Genomic DNA, 24745 nt, shown 5'->3' with positions numbered 1-24745 from the left:
TTCAAGGTCAAAGAGTTTGTGGAGAAGGACATGGCAACCCACTCCAGTACTCTTGCCTGGAAAATCCCCTGGATGGAGGAGCCTGGTGGGCTGCAGTCCATGGGGTCATTAAGAGTTGGACACGACTGAGTGACTTCACTTTCACTTTTCACTTTCATGCATTGAAGAAGGAAATGGCAACCCACTCCAGTGTTCTTGCCTGAAGAATCCCAGGGACGGGGGAGCCTGGTGGGCTGCTGTCTATGGGGTCATACAGAGTTGGACATGACTGAAGCGAGTTAGAAGCAGCAGCAGCAGCAGCAAAGAGTTTGTACATATTTCCCCCACCACTCTTCTTAAATGACTTAATGTCTTGGATTTTTCTTTAATATTTTAATGCTACTAAATTATTGAAAGAATACAAGCTCCAACAATTCAGAGATGTATTAATTAAAAATGAGATGTCCCTGCTCTTTCTCTAACTTTGTATCTTTGAAGTTGGCAATGTAACAATTTAGAGATAATCCTTTGTTACATAAATCTCAAACAGAAGAGTATTTTATTGCCTCAGAAACTGCACTTGCAAATTTCACTGTAAATTTATCCCAAAGGGGCAACTCTTCAGGCCTGTGCATACCTGACAAGGGCGTCCCATGGATGATGATGGCGATGCCTTTCCGGTTCTTCGCCATGCGGCCTTCTGCAGAGATGTCAATGCCCAGGTAGCGAGCAATGGCCTTGCTCACTGGGTTGTTCTCTACTTCTCCAACCTCCTCCGCAGAGTGGCTGTCAGTACTCTGAATCTTGTCAGCTACAAATTAAAAATACACGTGCGCATATGCGTGCATGTGGACACACCCACAATTCACACGGGTTCTGATGAAAATGGGATGACTCTGCTTACTCTACATGTTAGTTTAAAATGACCAGCACAATCTGCTGCAGATGTTGCTGCCAGAGTCACTCACCTCATAGCAGACGAAAGCACCCTTTTTGGCTAGTAATTTGTCCGAAGCTACTAGAATTGAAAACACAGATTACTCTCTGATTCTTAATCCCGTTTGCGGGAATCTCTCCTGCTTAAAAATAACACTGGAAACTAGTGTTTGCAATCGTAAGGGACACGGCTAAATAAATGATGGCCTGCTCAAACTGTAGAATCAACGCATGACTGTGCTAGTTAAATGCATTTTATGCAGAAAGGTGAAAGGCGCTGAACAGACTTTCCACTTTTGCTTAGAAGGAACTGGTACCCGAACATTAAAATGCATGATTACTTTGCAACATGAGTTTTTCCAGGCTCTCCTCATCCTCCTCTTCCTCCGGGTAGGTCTTGGACTCGACCATTGGGATGTGCCGCTCTTCCAGGTTGGACGTGACAGAGATCCCTCGGCTGAGCGAGGTCCTCTTTGTGCTCGCCGAAGTGCCCTGCTCTGACAAGGGACCGTCGTCCTCTTCTGCCGGGGGGAAAAGGACGGAAGCACACAGGAAGAGTCAGGAAGAGGACCAGGGAGATGGGGCAAAGAAGGGAAGAGAGACAAAGAGGAGAATCACTGAACTGGTTACCGTCAGCCTGGGCCATCTGACCCAAATTGAAAAGAACTGCAGTCAGTCTGCCTCCAAGTTTCTCTGCCCAGAGTGTTTCCACATTTTAACATTAAAAAAAAGATACAAAAATTATACATTCGCTCCAGAAAATTTGGGAAATTCCAGAGAGCAAAAATGATAAAATTTAGCTGCAGAAAGCGATACCAAAAAATGGTAGTACAGGAATGGCAGCTTCACCGGATACCAGAGTGGAAGAACTGCAGCCTCTCAGATTTTTAATTTTTCCAAACTGAAGATGGGATCATACTTTACGCACATCAATTTGTAGCCTGCTTTCCTCCTTTTCATGAGCATTGCTGAGCACATATACTACTTTATTTGCCCTGAACCCTCCTCACTGTCCTGATTCCACAGAGTTTCAGTGGGTGCATCGGGTTGTCATTGTACAAGGTCTGCTCTGCCCTGCAGCTAAGACATCCTCTTTGTTTAATTTTGGATTTGAGTCAGAGAGGTTGTAGCTCTCCTGGAAATGGCAGCAGTGCAACTTGGAGCTGCTAGCCTTCCCTGGACGTGGTCTGGAAGCAGAGGAGGATGGACCCTCTCTGTGACAGCAGAGTGAGCAGGAGCTCAGAGAGGAGCAAAGCGAGCGCTTCCCTGGACTCTTGCTGGCCCTCAGGTCGCAGCTCCAGACCAACTTTTCATGGGCCAAATGGAAAAAGGTGCGGAGGACAGGGATGAGAGCAACAGGGCCCTTCCTGACCCTCACTAAATCCTCTCTGCCCTAAAGCTTCTCAGGGCTCTCTGCCTCGGGCCACCAGGCAATTCTGGGGCCATCCCCCAACCCTTCCTGACTGTGAGCTCTCAAAGGCAGGGACTGGTTTCACTGATCTCCCTTCCAGCATGTCAGCTCAGTGCTCAGAACACAATGGGTGTTTGTTATGGACTTAACTAGTTTCCATAAAAGTTATCTGCTGAAGTCCTAAGCCCCCCACCCCCACCCCGGTATGCCAGAATGTGACTACTTGAAGACACAGCCTTTAAACAGGTAATTAAGTTAAAATGAGGTCATGTGAGTGTCCCAATCCATCCACAGCCCAACCACAGACACACAGGGGGAAGTCTCTGTGAACACAGAGTGGGAAGACAGCCATCTACAAGCGAAGAAGGGAGGGTCATAGAAAACAACTCCACCAGCACCTTAATCTTGGATCTCTAGCCTCCAGAATCATGAGAAAATAAGTTTCATTTGGTTAAGCCCCCCAGTCTATGGTATCTGCAATGGCAGTTCTGGAGAACAATATGCTCAGTGAATACAACCAGAAGACTAGGTGGACAGGCAGCCTTCTTCTTTCCTCTCCTTTTAGAGCAAACTAATGTTCTCCAACTAGCTTCTGTCTCCCTAAGAGACAATAAGACAGCTTTAAGGGAGGAGAAACAGACTTCATTCATTCACTTTAACAGCACACATTTATCGGGCACTATGATGTATCAGGTGCTAGTCCATGCACTGGGTTTACACTGGGGAATACATGGTCACTGCCTTTATGGGGGCTTCTTGTCTAGAGGGGGAGATGGGTGTGAAGAAAATACACATGATGACTATTATGCAGAAGAAAGAAAAAGAATGGGGAAGGTGAATTTCCAGGATGAGGGCACAGGGAAGAAGGGAAGACAAGCAAGCACCCCAACAAGCTACATGATCCTGCAGGTCACTCTGGAACCTTGATGTTCAAGTGTACACAAGGGGGCCCCTGGGCAGATGACGGATAGCCTGGGGATGCTGGGCAAGAAAGGGCAAGATTATAAGAGCACAATCTAGCTTTGTGATTGAGGTTATGATCATGGAGGGTCCTTCCTCACGTGAACTCCCACCCCTACCTCTCGTAGGGCACTAATGTCCACCATGCGTGACAGATTACCTTGCATCACCTAGGCACACACTTGGAGGCTGTGGAGTAGAGTGGTTACTGTCGTGGACTCCAGAGTCAGAGAGATCTGGGCTTGAGTGCTGGTTTTGCCACTTAAAACTGTGGGCCTGGCTTTTCAGTGCTTCCTCTCTCATTTGTATGTGTGAAGCCCTCAACACAGAGCTTGCTCTAGCAAGCATCCTTCTATATCTGCATTAGATGTTTTTAAGCCTCGACTCCCCACCAGACTCCAGTGAGAGCAGAATGTGTCCTAGCATGCGCATCCATACAATGGGGACAACAGGGCCATTCTGTAAGGGTTAGAAAGGAAATCCCCAGGACACCTGAAGCCTGCCTGGCACCTAGCGGGTGTTCAGTAACTGGTTCATCTCCCAGTAGAGATATCTTAAAGAAGCGAGGGGCTCCAGAGCCGTTGAGTTCTCACCGTTCTCCTGCGCCAGAGTCTCCAGATATTTCACCTTCATCTGCTCCTCTTTGGACCGCTTTATCTCCCTGAAGTACTCATACACCTCTGGGGGCAGCTTCTCCCCGGGAAGGCGAGGAGGCAGCAGCAGAGAGTTGTAGGAATCATAGCCCTTCAGTGTTCGCAAGATCTGCGCAAGAACGGGAGTTGCTGTTGGTCTAACTGGAAGCTTCCTCCCCACAGCCCCAGGTGGGCCTGCCATCCATGTCATGAAAGCCCTACTTCTACCCAAGGCTGGGGTGTGCACAAATACTTTCTGGACCTCAAAGGGTAGGGTCCTCTGCAGGGGTCTAAAGTGTAAGGTTGAGTCCTGGGTATGGGGGATATATACAGGGGGTATAGGATTTTGTGTCTGGGCATTTCCCATGTGGAAAAGAATTTTCTCCTTGTTTTTAAAAACAACATTTACTGTTTTTCTTTTTTTTTCCTCATTGACAAAAGTACAGAACTCAATTATCCACTTTGAGTGACATGTTAAAAAAAAAAAAAAAAGGTTGTCTCATAAATAGAGGATATAGAGAAAAACAGGTAAAATGGCATTAGGTATGTATGTGCATACGTGTGTGTATGTGTGTATGTGTGTGCGTGTGTGTTTGAGAGAGAAACACAGATACAGATGTATATTAGGGTTGTCAGATGAAGCATAAGATGCCTAGTTAAATTTGAATTACAGATAAAAAAACTGATAATTTTTAAAGTATGAATTTGTCCCATATTGTTTATCTGGAAGTCAAGTTTAATTGGGGCAACCTGTTTTTCTACTAAATCCAGCTACTCTAGGATGTATGTATATTTAGTATAGAAGACAGTAAAGTCAACTCCTAGAAAGCAATTACTTCCTAAGTTACTGGTGTGAAAAATCAGTTAGGTAACCATTCTCCAAGATCACCAATTTTAGTTGTTTGAAAACCAGTATTAATGAGCTTATTCTAAAATTTACATGGAAGAACAGAGGGCTAAGGATAGTTAAAATGCTAATGAAGAAAAACAGAGAGGACTGTCCTACCAGATATCAGGACTTATGAAGCTGGAGCAACAGACTGGGAGGTACAGATGTTGGGACAGACAAACTGAAATAGAGCAGAAAGTTCAGAATAGACCCATGTGTATGCAGAGCTTGATACAGGACAGAGGCGGCACAGCAGATCAGTGGGGAAAGGAAGGACTGGTCCAAAGATTGGCTGACATAGAGACACAAAGGCCTGGCCAACTTGCTTCAACTAGGCCAGCGTTAAAGAGCCAGCCCAGGTGTACAGCGTCCTGTGGCATCAGCTGAACTCCCTGTGCCACATCGTCACAGTTTATCTTCTCGTCTACCCAGGCCTACGGTCCTTATTCTTCACAGGATCATCCCTGAGACCGCTCCCTGATAAACCTTCTGCATGCAAATCTCAGAGCCTCAGATTCTGCTTTCCCCAGACACTGGCCCACAGTGAAGACTGTTGTGCCAACACAAGCCATTGAACACTTAATATTACCTAATGGAGAAGCTTGCTTCCAGAGGGACAGAGTCCCACTTGGAGGAAAATTTCTGGATACAGAATCCAAATTGGGCAGAGCATAAACACTGGATGTAAAGACAATATTCAAAGGCCAAGTTGGTGGAGAGTCCAGAGGAAGCAGATCTTAAATGCATACTACTAAGTGAAAGAAGCCAGTGTGAATGTCTACATACGATATGACTCCACCTATATGGCATCCTGGAAAAGGCAAAACTACAGAGACAGTAAAAAGATCAATGGTTACCAGGGGTTGGGAGGAGGGGGGATGAACAGGTGGAGCACAGAGGATATTTAGGGCAATAAAAATACTTTATATGACACTATAATGATGGATACTTGTACATTTGTCTGCATCCCAGAATGTACCGAGAGTGGGCTGTGAACTATGGACTTCGGGTGGTTAGGATGTCACGCAAGTTCATCAATGGTAACAAATGTACCGTTCTAGCGAGAGAGGTTGATAATAGGGGAGGTTATGCCTGTGTGGGGGAGGAGAGATATGAGACATCTCTACACCTCCCCTCAATTTTGCTGAGAATCTAAAACTGCTCTAAAAAATTAAGTTAAAAAAAATGGATAAAGCAGAGCAATTGTAAAATATGCAGCCCAGAACCAAGTGGGAGGGGAAAAAGGCAGACTAAAGTCCTAACGCAATTACATTAAATATAATGTAATATATAAATACCCCAGTTTAGACACTGCCAGAGTATATTAAAAAGATGACCCAAATATATGCTGTCCACAAGAACCTCACTTCAAATACAATGACTGTGGCATATGTTCTTTACTGTTTTAACTATAAGCAGGAATTAGTTTTTCAATTAGTTGTTTAAAATGTATAATGAGATCACAAAGAAGCAATGAATTCTCTCAAGGCAAGGGAAGTAGGTCAGGAAAGACTGTGAAGTGGTCTTTAAATTGACAGGGAAGGGTTCATAGGAAGAAGAAGCAAAGGTCAGGAGTTGTCCAAGCAGATAGGAGAGTACCTGGCAGGGCCCAGCATGTGTAGGAAAATGGAGTTTGGTTTTGGTCTGTGCTCACCTTCTCTTCTACAAGATATTGCTGGTCAAATTCTAAGGAGTAAAACTCAATGGGAAAGCTGCAGGGATTCTTCACCACCACCTCGGCCTCATCTCCAGCTGCGTAGGGCAGCAGGGGCCCCAGCTCTAGAACCGAGGGACTAAACTCCAAGCGTGGTTCTAGACCTTGCCCCTCCACCAGCAGAGTAATCTTTTGAGCACTCTGTGCAATCTGGAACACCAAGGTTTGGTTGTAGACTTTCTGGGAAACAAAAACAAAACAAGCATCTGAATCTGTTTCTGTTGTGTGTCAGGTAAAACTGATAACCACTGGAGAACAAAATGGATTCTGCTTAGATTAAGAAAGAAAACTTTTCTTATAGAACAGCACGAGAGCAATTTAGATTAGAGTGTTAATGCTGGGAATCTAGCATGCCAGGCACTGTACCAGTGCTTTACCACAGTCCTCAGAATGTTGTTCTCATACCCTTCAGGACCTCCAACGTGCTCAGATGTCCCACTGCCATTATCTGCACCTCTGGACTCTCCTTTCATGGGCCCTGTGTCCCATAAGTATAGGGCAGGGCAGGGCAGGGCAGAAATGCTGGAGAAATAACACCTTCTGGGAACAATCCTCAGTCAACGATTCTTGGGAGTTACTGTATGAAGACCTGAGCTCCCTCACTCCTGGGGAAGGAAAATTCTGAAATGTGCGTTTTGTATATTTTCTCTGAGTTTGCAGTGGGATTATGATCCAGTGTCCAAGGTAGCTGGCTCAATTTCACACCCTATTAGCTGCCTTCCTTTTCCTCATCACTTTCTACTTCTCTATTAGTATCCCCTACACTTCCTACAGCTTACACTCAAATTCTTGACTCCACGTCTGTTTCTTAGAGAATCTGAATGATCATACTTCTATTATTTGAAGATACAGTTAAGCAACTGGTCAGAGATGATCAGCGAGGGCAATCAATTCATCTCATACAATTACAATCCAATATCAGGTGACAGTGCCACCAGTTACCCTAATCTGGTTTCACTGAGAAATCTATTAAAATGCATATTCACAGGCCCATGCCTAGGGACCTTGATTTGGCAGAGAAAGGCTGGGAATTCTGCACTTTTAACCAGATGCCCAGATTATTGTGAAACTTGGGCCCATGGCTTGGGTTTGGACGGCATGATTGACTGAGCAATTTGGGGAGCTTTTGAATACCTTAGTTTAAAGGGGAAAATCAGATGGATGGAATGTGTAAGGATGTGGATACAAGTTCAAAAAATACCTATTGTTGGAGAGAGTAAGAAAATGAATTATTGGCCGTGAAGCTTTTCTATATAATTATGAGTTTAGCATCTTATGTGATCCAAACTTCTATATATTTAACTGCTTTTTAGGGAAATATTTCTAAAACATTTCATTCATCCCCTTGTATTCAGAACACGTTATAATGCCTAGGAGTTGTTAGTGGGGACATCAATAGTTTCTCTGTGCTCCCAGTGCTGGTGCAGATAAAGGTGTGGATCGCGTGGATTGCAAGGCTAACCAGTTCCTAGAATGTGTGCATGCTCAGTCACTTCAGTCGTGTCTGATTCTTTGTGATCATATGGACTGTAGCCTGCCAGGCTCTTCTGTCCATGGGACTTTCCAGGCAAGAATACTGGAGTGGGTTACCATTTCCTTCTCCAGGGGATCTTCTGACCCAGGGATTGAATCTGCGTCTCTTATGTCTCCTGTATTGGCAGGTGGGTTCTTTACCACTATCTCCACCTGGGAAGCCCTTGTACACAGCCAGTAAATTTCTCTCCCAACTCTAATTTGAAAAGATGCATCCCGATGTTCATATCAGCACTGTTTATAATAGTCAAGACGTGGAAGCAACCTAAATGTCCATCAAAAGATGAATGCATAAAGATGATGGGGTATACATGTACAACTGAATAAAAAAGAATGAAATAATACCATTAGCAACATGGATGGGCCTAGAGATACTAAGTGAAGTAAGCCAAAGGCAAATATCATATGTTATCACATATGTGGAATCTAAAAAAGTGATACAAATGAACTCATTTACAAAGCAGAAACAAACTCAGCCACAGAAAACAAATGCATGGTTACCAAAAGGGATAGTGGTGTGGGGGCAAAAATAAAGCCTTTGGGATTAACATATATATACTATTAACAAAACAGGTAAACCACAAGGACCTATTGTATAGAACAGTAAACTCTACTCAATATCTTTTAATAACCTATAATAGACAAGAGTCTGAAAAAGAATATATATATATTTATATATAACTGAATCACTTTGCTGTGCACTTAATACTAACAACATTGTATACTGTAAGTTAGCTATACTTCAATAAAAATGATGCTTAAAAAATGCCTCTCCCATTTGGTGGAAATATTTTATTAATTTTGATCAATTCTAATCCAGCATTTATGGAATTGTGCAAACAAATCTATGTTTCTTACTATATTTACTGATAATTCTCTCATTCAATAAGACGTCCAAAATCTTGAATAACCCCGCTCATAGTCTTAGGACTTCCTAAGAATGACAAACACATTAGTTTTCTTTTCTTTTAAAGGATCAGAGAGAGTTTGACGATGATAGAAACAGGGACTCTATTTTAGAATCAGATATGAAACCATTCACTTTTCTTTCTTCTCACTAGAATCTTAAGCATCTCATCAAAGCTGTTACCCGGAAAACAGGAGTTAACTATAGGTGTTTTATAAAACTCACATCCATTTCTTCTTTTAAAAGAATAGAGGAAAAACATCTCCCAAATGCCTTAGGCTTTGAGCAAAAGTCTTTACAGTGTAACCTCTTGAGATCCTCTCTGGTTCTAGGATTTTATCATTTTTCACTGTGTTCTTTGTCAGGAGTAGCTTTGTGTTGATGGTGTTTGCAAAAGAGACATCTGTGAGGCCCAGGGAGTATGTTTATCAGGAAGTACTTATTATTATCACAACTCCTGATGATAATAGTAAGTAGACATTGAGCCAGGACATATAGAGCAAATGCTGTGCATTTTATTCACAGTAATTCATTTCCTCTTCAAAATGACCCTAGGAGGTAGCTATTGCAGGTCAATAATGTCTTACCTGAAACCCTAGGGGCCAGATGCTTTAAAAATTCAGATTTTTAAAAAGGTAAACATACCGCATGCCCTATGTTATAAAGTATCCTCTGCAGGGTCCCCTGGAATCAAGCACATTATTATTTCTGTGGCTGTAGTGTTTGAGTCTGCAAACCAAGGTGGGTAAATAAAGGTTAAGTAGTTTCATGTCAGTTCAGATTAGGTTTTTCTGCCAAATGAATTTGGGTCTGAAACTTATGAAATTCTCCCCCCACCCCTGCCCCCGTTTTTAGATCTTATTGGATTTTGAAATTGCAATAAGGGATTTGGGGACATATGATATTATTATTTTTCATTTTATCTGTGAGCAAACTGAGGTCTAGTGAGGCTGAGTAACTTGCCCAAAATCATGCTCCCTCCAAGCACAAAGGAAGAAGGCCACTAAGCCAGGTCTACTGATAGAAGTCAGGGTGTTAGATAGGAATCGGCAGCAGCGGTGCTCCTAACCACCAGGACGACAGCTCCTGTATGAACCAGAGTATTGGATGTCATAATCAGAACAATGAGGGACGGGTCACTCAAAACTTCCCTGGAGATCAATTAAGCATGGACTTCGAGTAAATCTCCAAAGAGATCCAGGCAGTCTGACTACATTTCTTTAAAGCTTACCTCCTCTTTGGGCATGAATTTCACTTGCACGTTGGACCTCTCACCAGGATCCAAGACCCCAGAAGTGGGCTGAATCTCAAAGATCCGTGTCTTTGGCTTTAATTCAGCACACAGTTTGCGTCTCAAGTATTTTGGCATGTGTTTCTCCAGCTGGTGAAGTAATATTAGACAATTAGATAGTTTTCTTTGGAAAACGATTCCATTCTATTCACTCAACCCATGTTTACTGCTTACTTCCCAGGTGTCAGGGGATGTGTGGAACCAGGGACACCAAGATAAATAAGATATTCGCCAGAGAGCATGACCTGATAGGCCCCTGAGTGTCGGGCTGAGGGCTGCTGACATTTTATTCAGGAGGCAGTGGTTGTCACTGGAAGTCTTTGAGCAGGAGGGTGAAATGAAGAGAGTGAAAGCCTAGAATTATAAAACTGGCATAAATGAAGATGGGGAAAAGGCGACAACGGGCCGAAACTCACTTACCTTGCTAACAACTTGCTTATGGCTCTGGACAAACCATTCACAAGGGACTTGGAGATGATTGGAAAGCTGAATAGTTTCCACAAGGCACTGTCCACACTGAATTGTGGCAAACTCCACTTTTCCACAAGACAGGGTCATACTGGGAACGGTCACCTTGGCTTGGAGACAGATGTGAACTGGTGGCCCTCCAACCACCTAGGGTGGGCATAAAATTGCTGTTACCACATAGCACAGGCTTGGAGGAAGAATCGTGGCTTTGAAATAGCTGGGATCATCACAGGGTGGTCAGTAAGCAGTGCTGGAAGCCGGGGAGGATGAGCTGGACCCAGTGGCGCGCCTTACCTTGATGGGCAGAATGACCTCTTTGTTGCCAACAGAAACATTGCCCCCTTGTGTGTCGAATCGCACTTCAAATGTTTCCGTTTCACAGTAAGGCAGATTCTTCACACGATCTAGCTCAATACTAAAGCCTGGACCAAGACAAACAAAACTTCTTTGTGGGAAGGAAAAGTAGCAATCAAGAGCTGCTCTAGAGAGAGCCCATCTGAGGCAGGACAATCCCTCAAAGAACTGACTAATAGCCCAACACTTCTTTCAGTTGATCCCAGAAGAAACATAACCACCTCTCCAGGACAGTACAGCTGGGCACCTTGTCAGAAATGACAGCATACAATAGGAAGGGTCTCCAGCCTGGTCACCTGTGTCATGAAGGACACGCTTCTCTGCATGGAAGGACACTGGAAAGTGACTGGTGTTGGTGATCTTGATGATGTGGGTTTGGACGTCACCGAGGATGATGTAGCCAAAGTCCAGGATGTATTCTGGTAGCTGGACTCTGAAACAGTGAACAAGCTCTCCTTACCACTCATGTTTCCATATGTGAGACAGGGTGAGGCTCTCGTCTGTTCCCTCTGCAGAAGTCCCTTCTGTGGGGACTTCGGGGAGAACCACCACTCTCCAGAATGGAGGCGAGGGACGAGACACCTCCCCCAGGAGACCACACTTCTGCTTTAGCCCTCATCTCTAAATGCAGTCGGTGCTGGTCCTTAAGCACCCGAAGCCCAGCCTGTCTACTACACAAAGTGGGAGGTTTCTAAGAGGCAGAGACCTGCCTGGCTGGCTGGCTGCTGGAGAACAGCAGATATGTGAAGCAAGTGGATTTCATCCCAACATGATCAACCATTAATTCAGGGAGCACTCTGGTGGAGGGCACCACCAGCTCTGCTACATTCTGAAACAAACATGACAGGGAACGTCGCTTACTTGATTGGTTTACGGCGACTCCGATGGTAGAAGTCATCCATGGAAGCAGGGACAATTGATTTCTGATGTTCTATGGCATAGTCTTGGACTATAAGTCGCTCTACTTCCATCTGGAGGTGAGCATTTAACTGGAGCAAGAGAGAAGAGCAAGTGAATAAACTCTTTTAGAATACGCATTCTCAGTGGGGGCAATATCACCCCAAGGGGGCAAAAACTACTTTGTGGAGGGAAAGTCAGAAAATCTTAGATATTACAATGGCTTGTGGCCCTCCCTCCAAGGGGTCAGAGTACATAAATAGATATACAGTATAACTATGGGGTTAAATTTTTTATTGTAGGATAGAGTGGGCTAAACAAACTGTACATCTATGCCATGGACTATTACTCAGCAATGAAGTAAGGAATGAACTATTTATGTTAATGGTTCTCAAGGGCATTATGCTGAATGAAAAAAAACATCTCCAAAGGTTGCATATTGTATGATTCCATTTATATAACTTCTATGCTCATAACAAGAGTACAGAGATGGAGAACTATAGTGGTTGCCAAGTGAAAGGGGTGGGGAGCCTGGGGATGGCTACATCAATGTAAGCGTGTAAGGGCAAAAACAAATTAAAAATAAGAGGCTCAAGGGAGTTCATGGTTACTGAGTGGTTAGTATTCTGGACTTTCACTGTTGCGGTCCAGGTTTAATCTGGGAACTGAGATCCCAGTTGTGCGGGACAAGTTGTGCAGCACAGCCAAAAAAATACAGAGGCTCAATTCTCCCTGTTAAAAATAAGGGTGGAGACTTATTCCAGCTTCACTTTTCTTGAGCATTTACTTAAGAAAACTTGCAAGTTCTTTATCTCTTATAAAATATATATATAAATATTTTTAGAGGGTAAGCTTTTTGTCAGCTTCATAACCCAGGAGTGTCTTTCTCAAGGACCTGGGAACCACCTCTTTGACGTGGTTTGACATCTCTGTGTCACCGTCAAGGAATACAAAGCCCCATCTCCCGGTTTCCGTGGGGGCACAGAGTCCAACTTCAGAGGACTCTATCATAAAAACACAAGAGGTTTGTTTTCCCTTTGGGTAAAGCCAATTAGCTAACACAGATGGTCATTCCAATTACCATGTGAGTTCAGCATGAAGTAAGTGTGACAAATGGTGCTGTCTAGTCCTCTTACCTGAGGACTAGTTCTAGTTCTTAAGGACTAGTTACTGTTTACTTTGAGAACATGCATATAATGGGTTATATATAGTGGGATTGTATCTGCTTGGCTCCATGAAAGACTGAGATTTCTTTCTGTCTTTGCAATCTCTTAGCAGATCAGCAGAAACATGGAGCACTTTCTACTTTAATGCTTATCAATAATAAAGTTGGATTCTTTCTTCGTGGAGAGATTTTGTGGGTTGGAAAGAGAGTTTGTTTGTAATTCTATTTTCCCTTAACAAGCACAAGGGATACTTAGGAGATGAAACACTTCTGTGTTTTAATTGTGGTGGTATTTACACAAAGCTATACATGGAAAAAGTGGGTAGAATCGCACACACATACAGATATGCATACACGTGTAGACATGCAGACAGACACACGAGTACATATAAAACTGATGACATCTGAATAAGCTCTGTGGTGTATACTAACGTCAGTTTTCTGGTTTCTGTATGGTTCTATAGTTACATAAGATGTTACCATTGGGAAAAACTTTTTTTTTTTTTCCTTGCAGCTTCCTGTGAATCTAGTTCCTGTGCAGAGTGAGGCCAATCTTACCTCAGAAGAATCATCGTCAGGCACAGTCTCCTCTGGTGTCTCTAAGTGATACAGAGTTTCACATTTATTGTACTCTTTCTCTAGGTTTTTTCTGGCCTGATTTAAGAAGATTTCATATTTTTCACATCCTGTGGGGATTGGAATTAGAAGTAAATCTGGATGGCTAGAAATATACGAATTGTGCCTAAAACATAGATTCTAAGCTCAGGGTCAATAAAATGAGAAGGGAAGTGAACTTTGTGATACCTCGCCTACCATGTTTTCTCTGCTTCAGAGGATATTTTGTACCAGAGACCTCACTGAAGTTTATAACATTATGCTTTAGTGAGCTACCGTCTAGTTCTCAAGAACTTTATGGCAGTAACATCCTGAGTCAGTTATGGGGTGACCAACTGGATGCCAGCTTTCTTGATATTTTTCCAGTTTAAGCACAGATGGCTGTACCACTTGGGAAACCTCTCCATGTTGGACAAACCCAGATGGATGGTCACCCTTAGGTTGGTCTTCATGTTTGTTGATTATTTATTAACTAAAAGAATATATTTGATTCAAGTTGCTTTAACTACAACTAAATAAGCTATAGTCCCCCCCGAATCAGGGAGGATGGGCAACGGCCGGAGAAATGTCGGACACCCAAGTTCACCAGTAAGCTAGCACAAATTCAAATGCCCAAGTAGACAAAGTAATTAAAGTGCCTTCTGTGAAATCATAGGAAGTCCTGAGGCTGTGGTAAACTGGAGCAGAGAAAACCCAACTAATACTCAGATTTAAATTATTTTAAAGCTCTGTATTGGTTAAACATGTGTACTGCCATAAAGAGGCCAGGTTGGCATCCAGTTTTCAGCCATGAGGCAAAGGATTTCCTTCTTGAAATTGTATGTGGAGCTGGACTAACCTATGTCTGGTTGGAACTCTAGATGGTAGAGAGTAACATGGTCTTAGATTTACTAATATTTGTGCTCATATTTTCAGGAAGCAGACAATTGGGATATAATGAACCAACAGGTGAGTTAGTGACTTTGGGGAGTGGGGTAGGAGGAAAGGCTGAGGTGGGAGAGCTTAGTCTGAAGCTGCTTAGGTAATGTGGGTTTCAAGGAACTTGAAGAGTGAAAAGTTTCTCTTGACTCCTCATCCTGCAGCCCATGTCAGGAAGAAAGAGCCAGAGTCAGTCCATGGCTCAAAAAGCTGCTTAGTTGAGCTTCAGAATCTGCTAAGACAGAAATACTCTGGTACGGAGTGATGGCTCCAAGAGTTGGATGTTGCCCAGAAAAGCCTTGGCTAGGGATTAATAACAGTCTAAAAAAAAAAAAAAAACAGTCTAAATTAGCCCAAACTGAGTAATGCCAGCATAAGGGGTTGGAACCTTGGTTGCTTCTCTTTACAGTTTATATTTTGAGAATTGTACTCCTTGCAGTAAAATTAGCCGTAGCCTTCTCAATGGCCAACCGTGAGTGACAACTCAGGGAGACAGTGCAGCTGGAAGGAACATGCCATGGAAGAAAAGGCATTTGGAAGTACGAAGTCCTGATCACCCTGTAATTTAATAATGGTGAAATTGGCCAAATGTCTTAATCTGGGACTGTCATGGACATATCTTATTGCACTTGTCTCAGGTCATCCAGTCAGCTTCAACTCTTGATGTGTTTTGCAACTGAGGAATAACAGAAAAGGAGGACTGCCAAACAAATAATGCAGACTGGCAGCACTCTTGATAAGCAGCTAAAATGCATCCTGTCATCCAGTGGGGAAATATTACAGGGGGTAGAAGTACCTTTGAGGTTCCTGGGGAGATCAAGGCAGATTCGGGGAAAGATTCCCTCTCCACTCAGAGTAATATTTTCTGGGTCCAGGTGGGCAATCTGTATCTGGAAACTTCTTTGAAAGATCTCAGGCACTCCAGGTAAGTAATAAACCTTCAATACTTGCTCTTTATGGGAACTGATAAAACCCTATGCGACAGAAAGATCAGAGAGAACTTTAAGTAAAATTTACAATAGACTCTTGCTTCCAGTGGTTTGATGCACTGAATAATCCCAAGGGCTTAGTGTATGCCATAGTGTCCACTCACAGTGTCCTCATAGAGAGGAATCTTGGTTTCCTCTCCCAAGATTCATTCCTATTGCAGATGTGAGAAAAAGACAGACAATAGAAAAATAGGAAGCACATATGGGCAGGCATTTCATAAAAGAGGAAACCGGAACAGCAAGTCAACACAGTGAAAGCTGCTTATTCTCATAAGTAATCGGGGAAGTGAAAATCAAGATCATAATGAAAAAAATTTTAACCATAATATTGGCAAACTTTGCCAAATTTCAGTGAGACTATGAACCAAAAGAAACTCATTTACATCTGGTGGGAAATCACCAGATTTTTCACAGGAAAAATCACCATGAAAACTGTGTTAGCACCTCCTTATAAAGTTGAACAAATGCATAGCCTATGACCTCAAAATTTCACTCCTAGGAAAATTCTCTGTGAAAACTCTTCCGCCTGTTGGCGGGGACACAGGTACAAGAGTATCTGTAGCAGAATTATTTAACAGTGAAACTTGGGGGGGGAAATCCCCAAATGTGTTTTGACAGGGAAAAGGAAAACTACCTTCCATGTAGTGGTTACAAAATGAGTAACGTACATTAGTGAAAATAAATGAACTATAGTGACATGCAACAATGCAGACTAGCCTTAAAAACAAAATATTAGGGGGGAAAATTGCACAAATTACAGGTACTGATGACATTTTTATAAAGCTCAAGATAAAGCAAAATCCCATAAAATGAAATCTCCTTGAGGGCAGGTATATCTGTATGTTTCATTTACTATTTGCCTACAAGTTCTAGAAAAATACCTGGTCATTGCAGGTGCTTAGAAGTTTTGATAAATTAATAAACTAAAAGTACTCGATGTAAAGATGCATGCATATGTAATAGAACTGTATTTTACAAAGAAAATGACAAACATGAAATTCAGACTAGTGGTTGCAGGCCCAGGGGTAGCCAGAAGGAGTATGAGAGACAAAAAGAGCCTGGGTAGATTGTCGTATGTTGAAGTGCATGCACCAACACTCAAGTGATTTCAAATATATTAGTGGTGTCCTGAGTCTGAAGATGGGTGGTAGGTGGGGTATTCATTTTTTTATTATGCGCTATAAGTCAAACACATGTGATATGGATATCTTCTACATACATCAAATATAATAAATCTTTAAAATTGTGAATAAGGTCACAAAATAAAACCTCTAGGTCAGTAATCAGAAAATAAAAGTGGGAGAATGTTATGGTAAAAAACTACCAGAAAAGGCAAATCAGCCTAGAATATAAACCAGGGAAAATGCTATTATAGATTCATGTTATTTAGAAGTGCTTTAAAAGTCATCTTTGAAGGGGCCTCTAATAATTTTTAAATATATTTTATTGTCTTTTGATGTTACAATGGATGTATATTCTTTGAGGAAAAATTAGAGAATGAAGATAAGAAAAAGCCTGAGTCGTGCAAACTTATGGAGTCTTAATGTACACTGACAGATCACTGTGGTTAATCCAGGTCAAAATATTAACTCAAAATCTGACCCCTTGAGGTACCTGGCAAAAACAAATGCAACACTCTTGGTAGCGTCACATTACAATCCAGGGTGAATGAGGCTCTCCCAGGGAGAACACTCTCAGCTAAAGATGACCCCAAGTCAAATATTACAAATCATACAGGGAAAGTATTGATAATGAAAGAGAGTCAACAGTCACATAAATAGGAATAATAATAACTCAATTAGAAAAACTTAAAAGAATGTACAAAATGACTAGTGATAAATGAAGAAATTAAAATTCCAAGTGAAAGTGGTGAATCAGATGGAATTTCTGAAATTAAGAGAGTAGGGTTAAACAGATTATACTCAGTTGAAAAGAAAATTAGGTAACTGAAAGAGCTGAGGTAGTTATGTAGAAAACAGTATAGAGAGATAAAGAGTAAAGAGACACACATGTGAAATATAGGCTAAGAAACATGGACAGAGTGAGGTCCAACATATGTCTAACGTGTGCTTTAGCAGACTAGAGAAAGACTAGAGAAAGCAGGGTAGAAGCAATACTTTAAGAGATAAGAAATGAAAGACACAGGTCCTCAGAAGGAAGGTGTGCTGTGTACTTAGTCGCTCAGTCATGTCTGACTCTTTGCAAACCCCATGGACTGTAACCCACCAGGCTCCTCTCTCCACGGGGATTCTCCAGGTAAGAATACTGGAGCCTGCCAAGCTCCTCTCTCCACAGGGATTCTCCAGGTAAGAATACTGGAGCCTGCCAAGCTCCTCTGTCCATGGGGATTCTCCAGGCAAGAATACTGGAATGGGTTGCCAAGCCTTCCTCCAGGGGATCTTCCCAACCCAGGGACTGAACCCAGGTTTCCTGCATTACAGGCGGATTCTTTACTGTCTGAGCCACCATGGAAACCCAAGAACACTGGAGTGGGTAGCCTATCCCTTCTCCAAGGGATCTTCCCAGCCCAGGAATCAAACCAGGGTCTCCTGCATTGCAGGTAGATTCTTTACCAGCTGAGCTACCAGGGAAGCCAGAATGATGGAATGAACATATAACCAAGAAAAAGATACAGTCATGATTGCTATAAAAAGTAGAGAACCAAATCACAGTATAAACAACATACCAAACCTTGTGAAAGACAGCTACTGTGCTACTTTAAAAGATGCGATGTTAATATTGTGAATTAATATTAATAAACAAAGAAGAATTCAAAGTAAAAAGCATTAAAAGGGAAGAAAGTGGTTATTTAAAATAGATAAAATATACAGTCCAGGAAGAACACTTAATAGTCATTAAATCTTGTGTCTTCAATAACACAGAAATAAAAAATGTATAAAATGAAACTTTATATATTGTTATATACCATTTTATATACTCTAGGGTGTGGCTTACAGGTTTGAGTTTGGGCCCCTCCTACCATGATTGGTGGCTGTCATGGGTGGGTGTGGGGTAGGCTACTTACTGAGAGAGGCTGGATGAGTGGCACTCCTGGTAGAAGGTTGTCTGCTGAAGACTGGGGGTCAGTCAGAACCCTGAACTCAAAGCCAACTTTCCCAGTGTTCTTGAGAGTGATTTCTTTCTCTGTGACCAGGTCGAACAGCTCGAGAGGAGAAAAAAGAGATGAGTGACTCCCCTGCCGCCCACCCTCTGAGATTCTGGCATCATTCTGACCAAGGTGGATAGACAAGCATGCCTCACATACATGTATTTCATTTTCCATGAGGTGTGTGCTGTGTACTAAGTTGGTTCAGTTGTGTCTGACTCTTTGAGACCACATGGACTGTAGCCCGCCAGGCTGCTCTGTCCATGGGATTCTCCAGGCAAAAATACTGGAGTGGGTTGCCGTGCCCTCCTCCAGGGAGTAGATGAGGGCCAATCCACATTTTAGTATCACAACCAGGTGCCTACTGGGTGGGAGGAGCACTGGACCCTGCAGTCTGGCTCTAGTCTTAGGTCTTCTAACAACTAATTTAGTTTAGTACAGCTGTGGGTAACCTCCCTAGACCTCTGTTTCTTTACCACAAGGAATTAATATTAGAGGATCTTAAAGTAAGCTTTTTTACATTAAGAAGATTTGGATAAGAGTTGAGTTCAGAATTCTAGAGTGAATGTTTCTATTTTTACAGACAGACATGGAAGTAATAGGCCAGACATGTTCTTTTTCCTGAGATTTTGCTAACACAATCCAAAAGGTCCAATAATCACAAACTGAAGCCACTTAAGGGGCTCTTAGAATAAACAAGGGCAAGAACTAGCTGGTTCAAAGGAAGTACTCTGAGCTGAGCCAGAACCAATCACCCAGAAGACCTTGGAGATAAGGAGTGAAAGAGAATTCTATTTAGTCAACATGATACACAAAGTGTCAATAGGTGTTGGGTGAATTTGATTTTCAGCACAGTCTTTAACTTATTAATATACATGTACACATGCAATTCAGTAATAATACATGCTGCTGCTGTTACTACTGCTAAGTCACTTCAGTCGTGTCCAACTCTGTGCGACCCCATAGACGGCAGCCCACCAGGCTCCCCCACCCATGGGATTCTCCAGGCAAGAACACTGGAGTGGGTTGCCATTTCCTTCTCCAATGCAGGAAAGTGAAAAGTGAAAGTGAAGTCGCTCAGCGACTTGTGTCTGACCCTCAGCAATCCCATCGACTGCAACCTACCAGGCTTTTCCATCCATGGGATTTTCCAGGCAAGAGTACTGGAGTGCGGTGCCATTGCAGTTGCTATATAATGGGGAGTCTAATCCCCATTAAAATTTGGTAGGAGATACAGTATCTGAGTACATAACACTAATTCTAACTGGGAAGAGAAGCTGTACAGACATAGAATTGACAATTATTCCAAAGCAAGATTTAGAAAGTAAATTATATTATTATATTATGGCAAAGACTATACTTAAGTATAGCCAAGAGAATGTAGTGGAGGAGGAAGGTAACAGAGGGATGGAGCTGAGCTGGGTCTTACAGTTTGTGTGAGTTTGGAGTTGGCAGAGTGGAAAATGAAAGGGATAATACAAAAGGAAAGAGGGAGGCAGGAAGGGCTGGGGTGCATTAGGGCTAGTGGGTAAACCAGTCTGACTATAAATGAATAAATGGTTTATAATGGGAAATCATGAGAAATAAAGTTCAATATACAGGGAACATCAATTAATAGAGGGACTTAGGATACCCTTACTCAGGTGGAGGAACCTGGCTCTGATCCACAGAGTAACTCACGATTGAATGCATTCTCCGATCCAGGCATAGTACTGACCAGACACTAAAGAAACCATAACCACTTGGTGAAATAGGAATTGCTACCCCATTCCCATTTTATAGGTGAGGGGTGCTGAGACTTTGAGAGGTTAGGTGACAGTCACAGTCAGTAGGAAGTAAAAGTAAGATAACCTCCCAGTTCTTCTGACCACAGAACAATGTTTTCTTCTCTATGCTGCTTTTCCAAATGCCGCTGGGGTTAACTGTTCAGGGATTGATGGCATGAAAATGTAATCTGGGGGAAATCTATCTGACAGTGATATTTAGATGGGTTATAGGTAGAAGCCAGGAATGCACTGTAATCCCTTGTCTCATGGGTCCGTGGACCAGCAGCATCGACATCACCTGGGAGCTTGTTAGAAATGCAGAGTCTCAGGCTCCATCATGGACCTACTGAATCAGAATCTGCACTTGAACAGGACTCCAGGTGATCCGTACACGCATCATAGTCTGAGTAGTAATTTAGGCATAGCTTGATGAGATCCTGGAGTGTGATAACTGTATTGGTGACGGGAAAGTAAAACCAGCTCAGAAGAATTATGCTTGATGAAGAAACAAACCCTGGAGGGTGTAAGGATGTGGGGAGGTGAGGGACAGAGAGCAGTGGAAAATTCCGTAGAGGTCGTAAACTCAAGGGGCTGAGAAAGGAGGAGTCCTACGGAAAGAAATAAAGAGCCTGGAATGGGCTTTTGGATTGAGAATAAAGATCCAAATTTTAGGGTCTAACATGCAGAATTTGAGGATAAAATAAGAAAAGCAAAGTGAAAATGTCTGGCACGTGGTTGGCAGTAGAAGGATGATCAGGGTTAGGAAGCAGATTAGGGATCAAGGACAGGGGTGATGGTGAGACTATGAAGACTGAGGTTCCAGGAGAGATGAGAGCACAAGGACTATGACCAATATTGAAGGCAAACCCAGAAAAATCTCCTCCCGATGGCTGGCAATACCTGTAATCCATAGTTAATATCCTTGGTGTCAAAGGAGTAGTTGACCAGGGAGGCCTCTCCCCTTAGTATGATCTCATAGGTGGGTCCTCCTTCCACTTCGCACAGAGCCTTAGCCTGTGCAATGATGTCACAGTGTCCATAGAAGGTGAATGATATCTGGTGGCTACTGTGTGGCTGCAGCACTCCGTAGAGGGGCAAAATATCAAACACCTGCAGAGAAATTCATTCCACAGGAAGGTCTTCTGCAAAGGGTAGGCTCAAGTTCAGCCAGCTTACAGACTGACTCCTCACTTTACCTTGCTTGATTCTACGAAAGGTGACTAACTCAGCACTCTGAAAATATATGATGATAAGGCAGTAATGGTGCTTGGGAAATTTTCAATTTCTAACTTGGGGGCAGGCGCTCAGTAAAAAGAGTTAATATCAGATGACTTTAGGGCCCATGAGGTGTTAACTTACTTCTTCTACCCCAATGGAAAACATTTCATCCCGCTCAAAGCTCCATGGGGATTCCTGAAACTCCCTGTGGCTCTGGTTCACCTCTATTCTTTCCGTTTCAGCGGAGTTCATTCTCGATCCCTAGGGATTCGAGGTGTGAGGAAAAACTTGTAAGCATTCATAATTTGTCATCAATATGCTTCTCCCCTTCACTGACAGAAAAATGAAGTAGGTTGCATATATTTTAAAATAGCACCTTTCCCCTCCCACCTGCCCCCTGCCCCCCACCCATCCCCTGCCCCCCGCCCCCCATCCCGAGATCACTGGGCAAGCGTCCAAGATGTATGTACAAGGATGTTTACTGCAGTGTTATTTATAAGAGCAAAACTCTGGAAGTAAACTAAAGGCCTATCACTAGGCAGGTAGGGGGGTCGCTTTAAGTGAAGTGTGTGTGGTACCTCTATCTGTGGAGGATGATGCAGTGTGCATTTAGGAACCAAGGATGACGTGCATTACTGATATCATCAGTAAAAACGCAGTTCCATTTGTGTAATATTTAGTTCAGTTCAGTAACTCAGTTGTGTCCGACTCTTTGAGACCCCATGGACTGCAGCAGGCCAGGCTTCCCTGTCCATCACCAACTCCCGGAGCTTACTCAAACTCATGTCTATCGAGTTGGTGATGCCATGCAACCATTTCATCTCATATTTGTGACATTACATATGCCTAGGTATCACACCTGCAAGTGTGAGTGTGTATAAATTAACTCAGATTTTCATATGCAAATAGAGATATCTGGGAGGGTAAATGCTAAAGTTTTTCTATGAATGGTGGGATTTTGAAAAGTTTTGCTTTCATTTTTCTATATTCTTAAATTTTGATATTTGGCAAAACTAATAGAATTATGTAAAGTTTAAAAATAAAAAATTTTTTCTATGACATCTTAAAAATACATAGAAAGGTTAAAAGATCAAAATACAATCAATCATTAGGTTATTCTGCAGATTTAAATATACATGTGTGTGTGCACAGTGTGAGTATATACATTTATATTCTGATTTTTCAGTTAACATTATAGCATGACTGACACCTTCCCATATGACTAAATATTCTTTACAAGCATAATTTAAAATACTTTAAAAAACAGATAATGTAGTATTTTTACTTAATGTATCAGTTCAGTTCAGTTCAGTCATTCAGTCGTGTCCGACTCTTTGCGACCCCATTAATCGCAGTACGCCAGGCCTCCCTGTCCATCATCAACTCCCGGAGTTCACTCAGACTCACATCCATCGAGTCAGTGATGCCATCTAGCCATCTCATCCTCTGTCGTCCCCTTTTCCTCCTGCCCCTAATCCCTGCCAGCATCAGGGTCTTTTCCAATGAGTCAACTCTTCATGTGAGGTGGCCAAAGTACTGGAGTTTCAGTTTTAGCATCATTCCTTCCAAAGAACACCCAGGACTGATCTCCTTTAGAATGGACTGGTTGGATCTCCTTGCAGTCCAAGGGACTCTCAAGAGTCTTCTCCAACACCACACTTCAAAAGCATCAATTCTTCGGCGCTCAGCTTTCTTCACAGTCCAACTCTCACATACATACATGACCACTGGAAAAACCATAGCCTTGACTAGACAGACCTTTGTTGGCAAAATAATGTCTCTGCTTTTGAATATGCTATCTAGGTTGGTCATAACTTTCCTTCCAAGGAGTAAGCATCTTTTAATTTCATGGCTGCAATCACCATCTGCAGTGATTTTGGAGCCCCAAAAAATAAAGTCTGACACTGTTTCCACTGTTTCCCCAGCTACTTCCCATGAAGTGATGGGACCAGATGCCATGATCTTCATTTTCTGAATGTTGAGCTTTAAGCCAACTTTTTCACTCTCCACTTTCACTTTCATCAAGAGGCTTTTTAGTTCCTCTTCACTTTCTGCCATAAGGGTGGTGTCATCTGCATATCTGAGGTTATTGATATTTCTCCCGGCAATCTTGATTCCAGCTTGTGCTTCTTCCAGCCCAGCGTTTCTTATGATGTACTCTGCATAGAAGTTAAATCATCAGGGTGACAATATACAGCCTTGACATACTCCTTTTCCTATTTGGAACCAGTCTGTTGTTCCATGTCCAGTTCTAACTGTTGCTTCCTGACCTGCATACAGGTTTCTCAAGAGGCAGGTCAGGTGGTCTGGGATTCCCATCTCTCAGAATTTTCACAGTTTATTGTGATCCACACAGTCAAAGGCTTTGGCATAGTCAATAAAGCAGAAATAGATGTTTTTCTGGAACTCTCTTGCTTTTTGATGGTCCAGCAGATGTTGGCAATTTGATCTCTGGTTCCTCCACCTTTTCTAAAACCAGCTTGAACATCAGAAAGTTCACAGTTCACGTATTGCTGAAGCCTGGCTTGGAGAATTTTGAGCATTACTTTACTAGCATGTGCAATTGTGCGGTAGTTTGAGCATTCTTTGGCATTGCCTTTCTTTGGAATTGGAATGAAAATTGACCTTTTCCAGCCCTGTGGCCACTGCTGAGTTTTCCAAATTTGCTGGCATATTGAGTGCAGCACTTTCACAGCATCATCTTTCAGGATTTGAAATAGCTCAACTGGAATTCCATCACCTCCACTAGCTTTGTTTGTAGTGATGCTTTCTAAGGCCCACTTGACTTCACATTCCAGGATGTCTGGCTCTAGGTGAGTGATCACACCATCGTGATTATCTTGGTCATGAAGATCTTTTTTGTACAGTTCTTCTGTGTATTCTTGCCACCTTCTTAATATCTACTGCTTCTATTAGGTCCATACCATTTCTGTCCTTTATCGGCCATCTTTGGACTGGAATGCAAAAGTAGGAAGTCAGGAAACACCTGGAGTAACA

At 42.6% G+C, this 24745-nt stretch overlaps 1 protein-coding gene across 1 annotated transcript in view; it reads right to left on the bottom strand.

The window, feature by feature from the left end:
• The window catches only part of HYDIN (HYDIN axonemal central pair apparatus protein), a 103825-nt gene extending 82176 nt beyond the window's left edge, over nucleotides 1–21649 (bottom strand). Inside the window, 13 exon segments of the mRNA XM_024979009.2 lie at nucleotides 617–790; nucleotides 1257–1436; nucleotides 3880–4048; nucleotides 6462–6701; nucleotides 10193–10342; nucleotides 10673–10867; nucleotides 11015–11142; nucleotides 11371–11507; nucleotides 11936–12063; nucleotides 13695–13822; nucleotides 15466–15643; nucleotides 18684–18821; nucleotides 21431–21649. Of these exon segments, the coding sequence (XP_024834777.2) occupies nucleotides 617–790; nucleotides 1257–1436; nucleotides 3880–4048; nucleotides 6462–6701; nucleotides 10193–10342; nucleotides 10673–10867; nucleotides 11015–11142; nucleotides 11371–11507; nucleotides 11936–12045 (1483 nt within the window). The 5' untranslated portion in view covers nucleotides 12046–12063; nucleotides 13695–13822; nucleotides 15466–15643; nucleotides 18684–18821; nucleotides 21431–21649.
• Nucleotides 21650–24745: the final 3096 nt, after the last annotated feature.

The sequence above is a fragment of the Bos taurus genome, chromosome 18 (genome assembly GCF_002263795.3).
Source record: "Bos taurus isolate L1 Dominette 01449 registration number 42190680 breed Hereford chromosome 18, ARS-UCD2.0, whole genome shotgun sequence".
NCBI classification, from domain to species: domain Eukaryota; kingdom Metazoa; phylum Chordata; class Mammalia; order Artiodactyla; family Bovidae; genus Bos; species Bos taurus.
The sequence above is the reverse complement of the archived record's forward strand: the minus strand, read 5'-3'. Positions and strand labels throughout refer to the sequence as shown.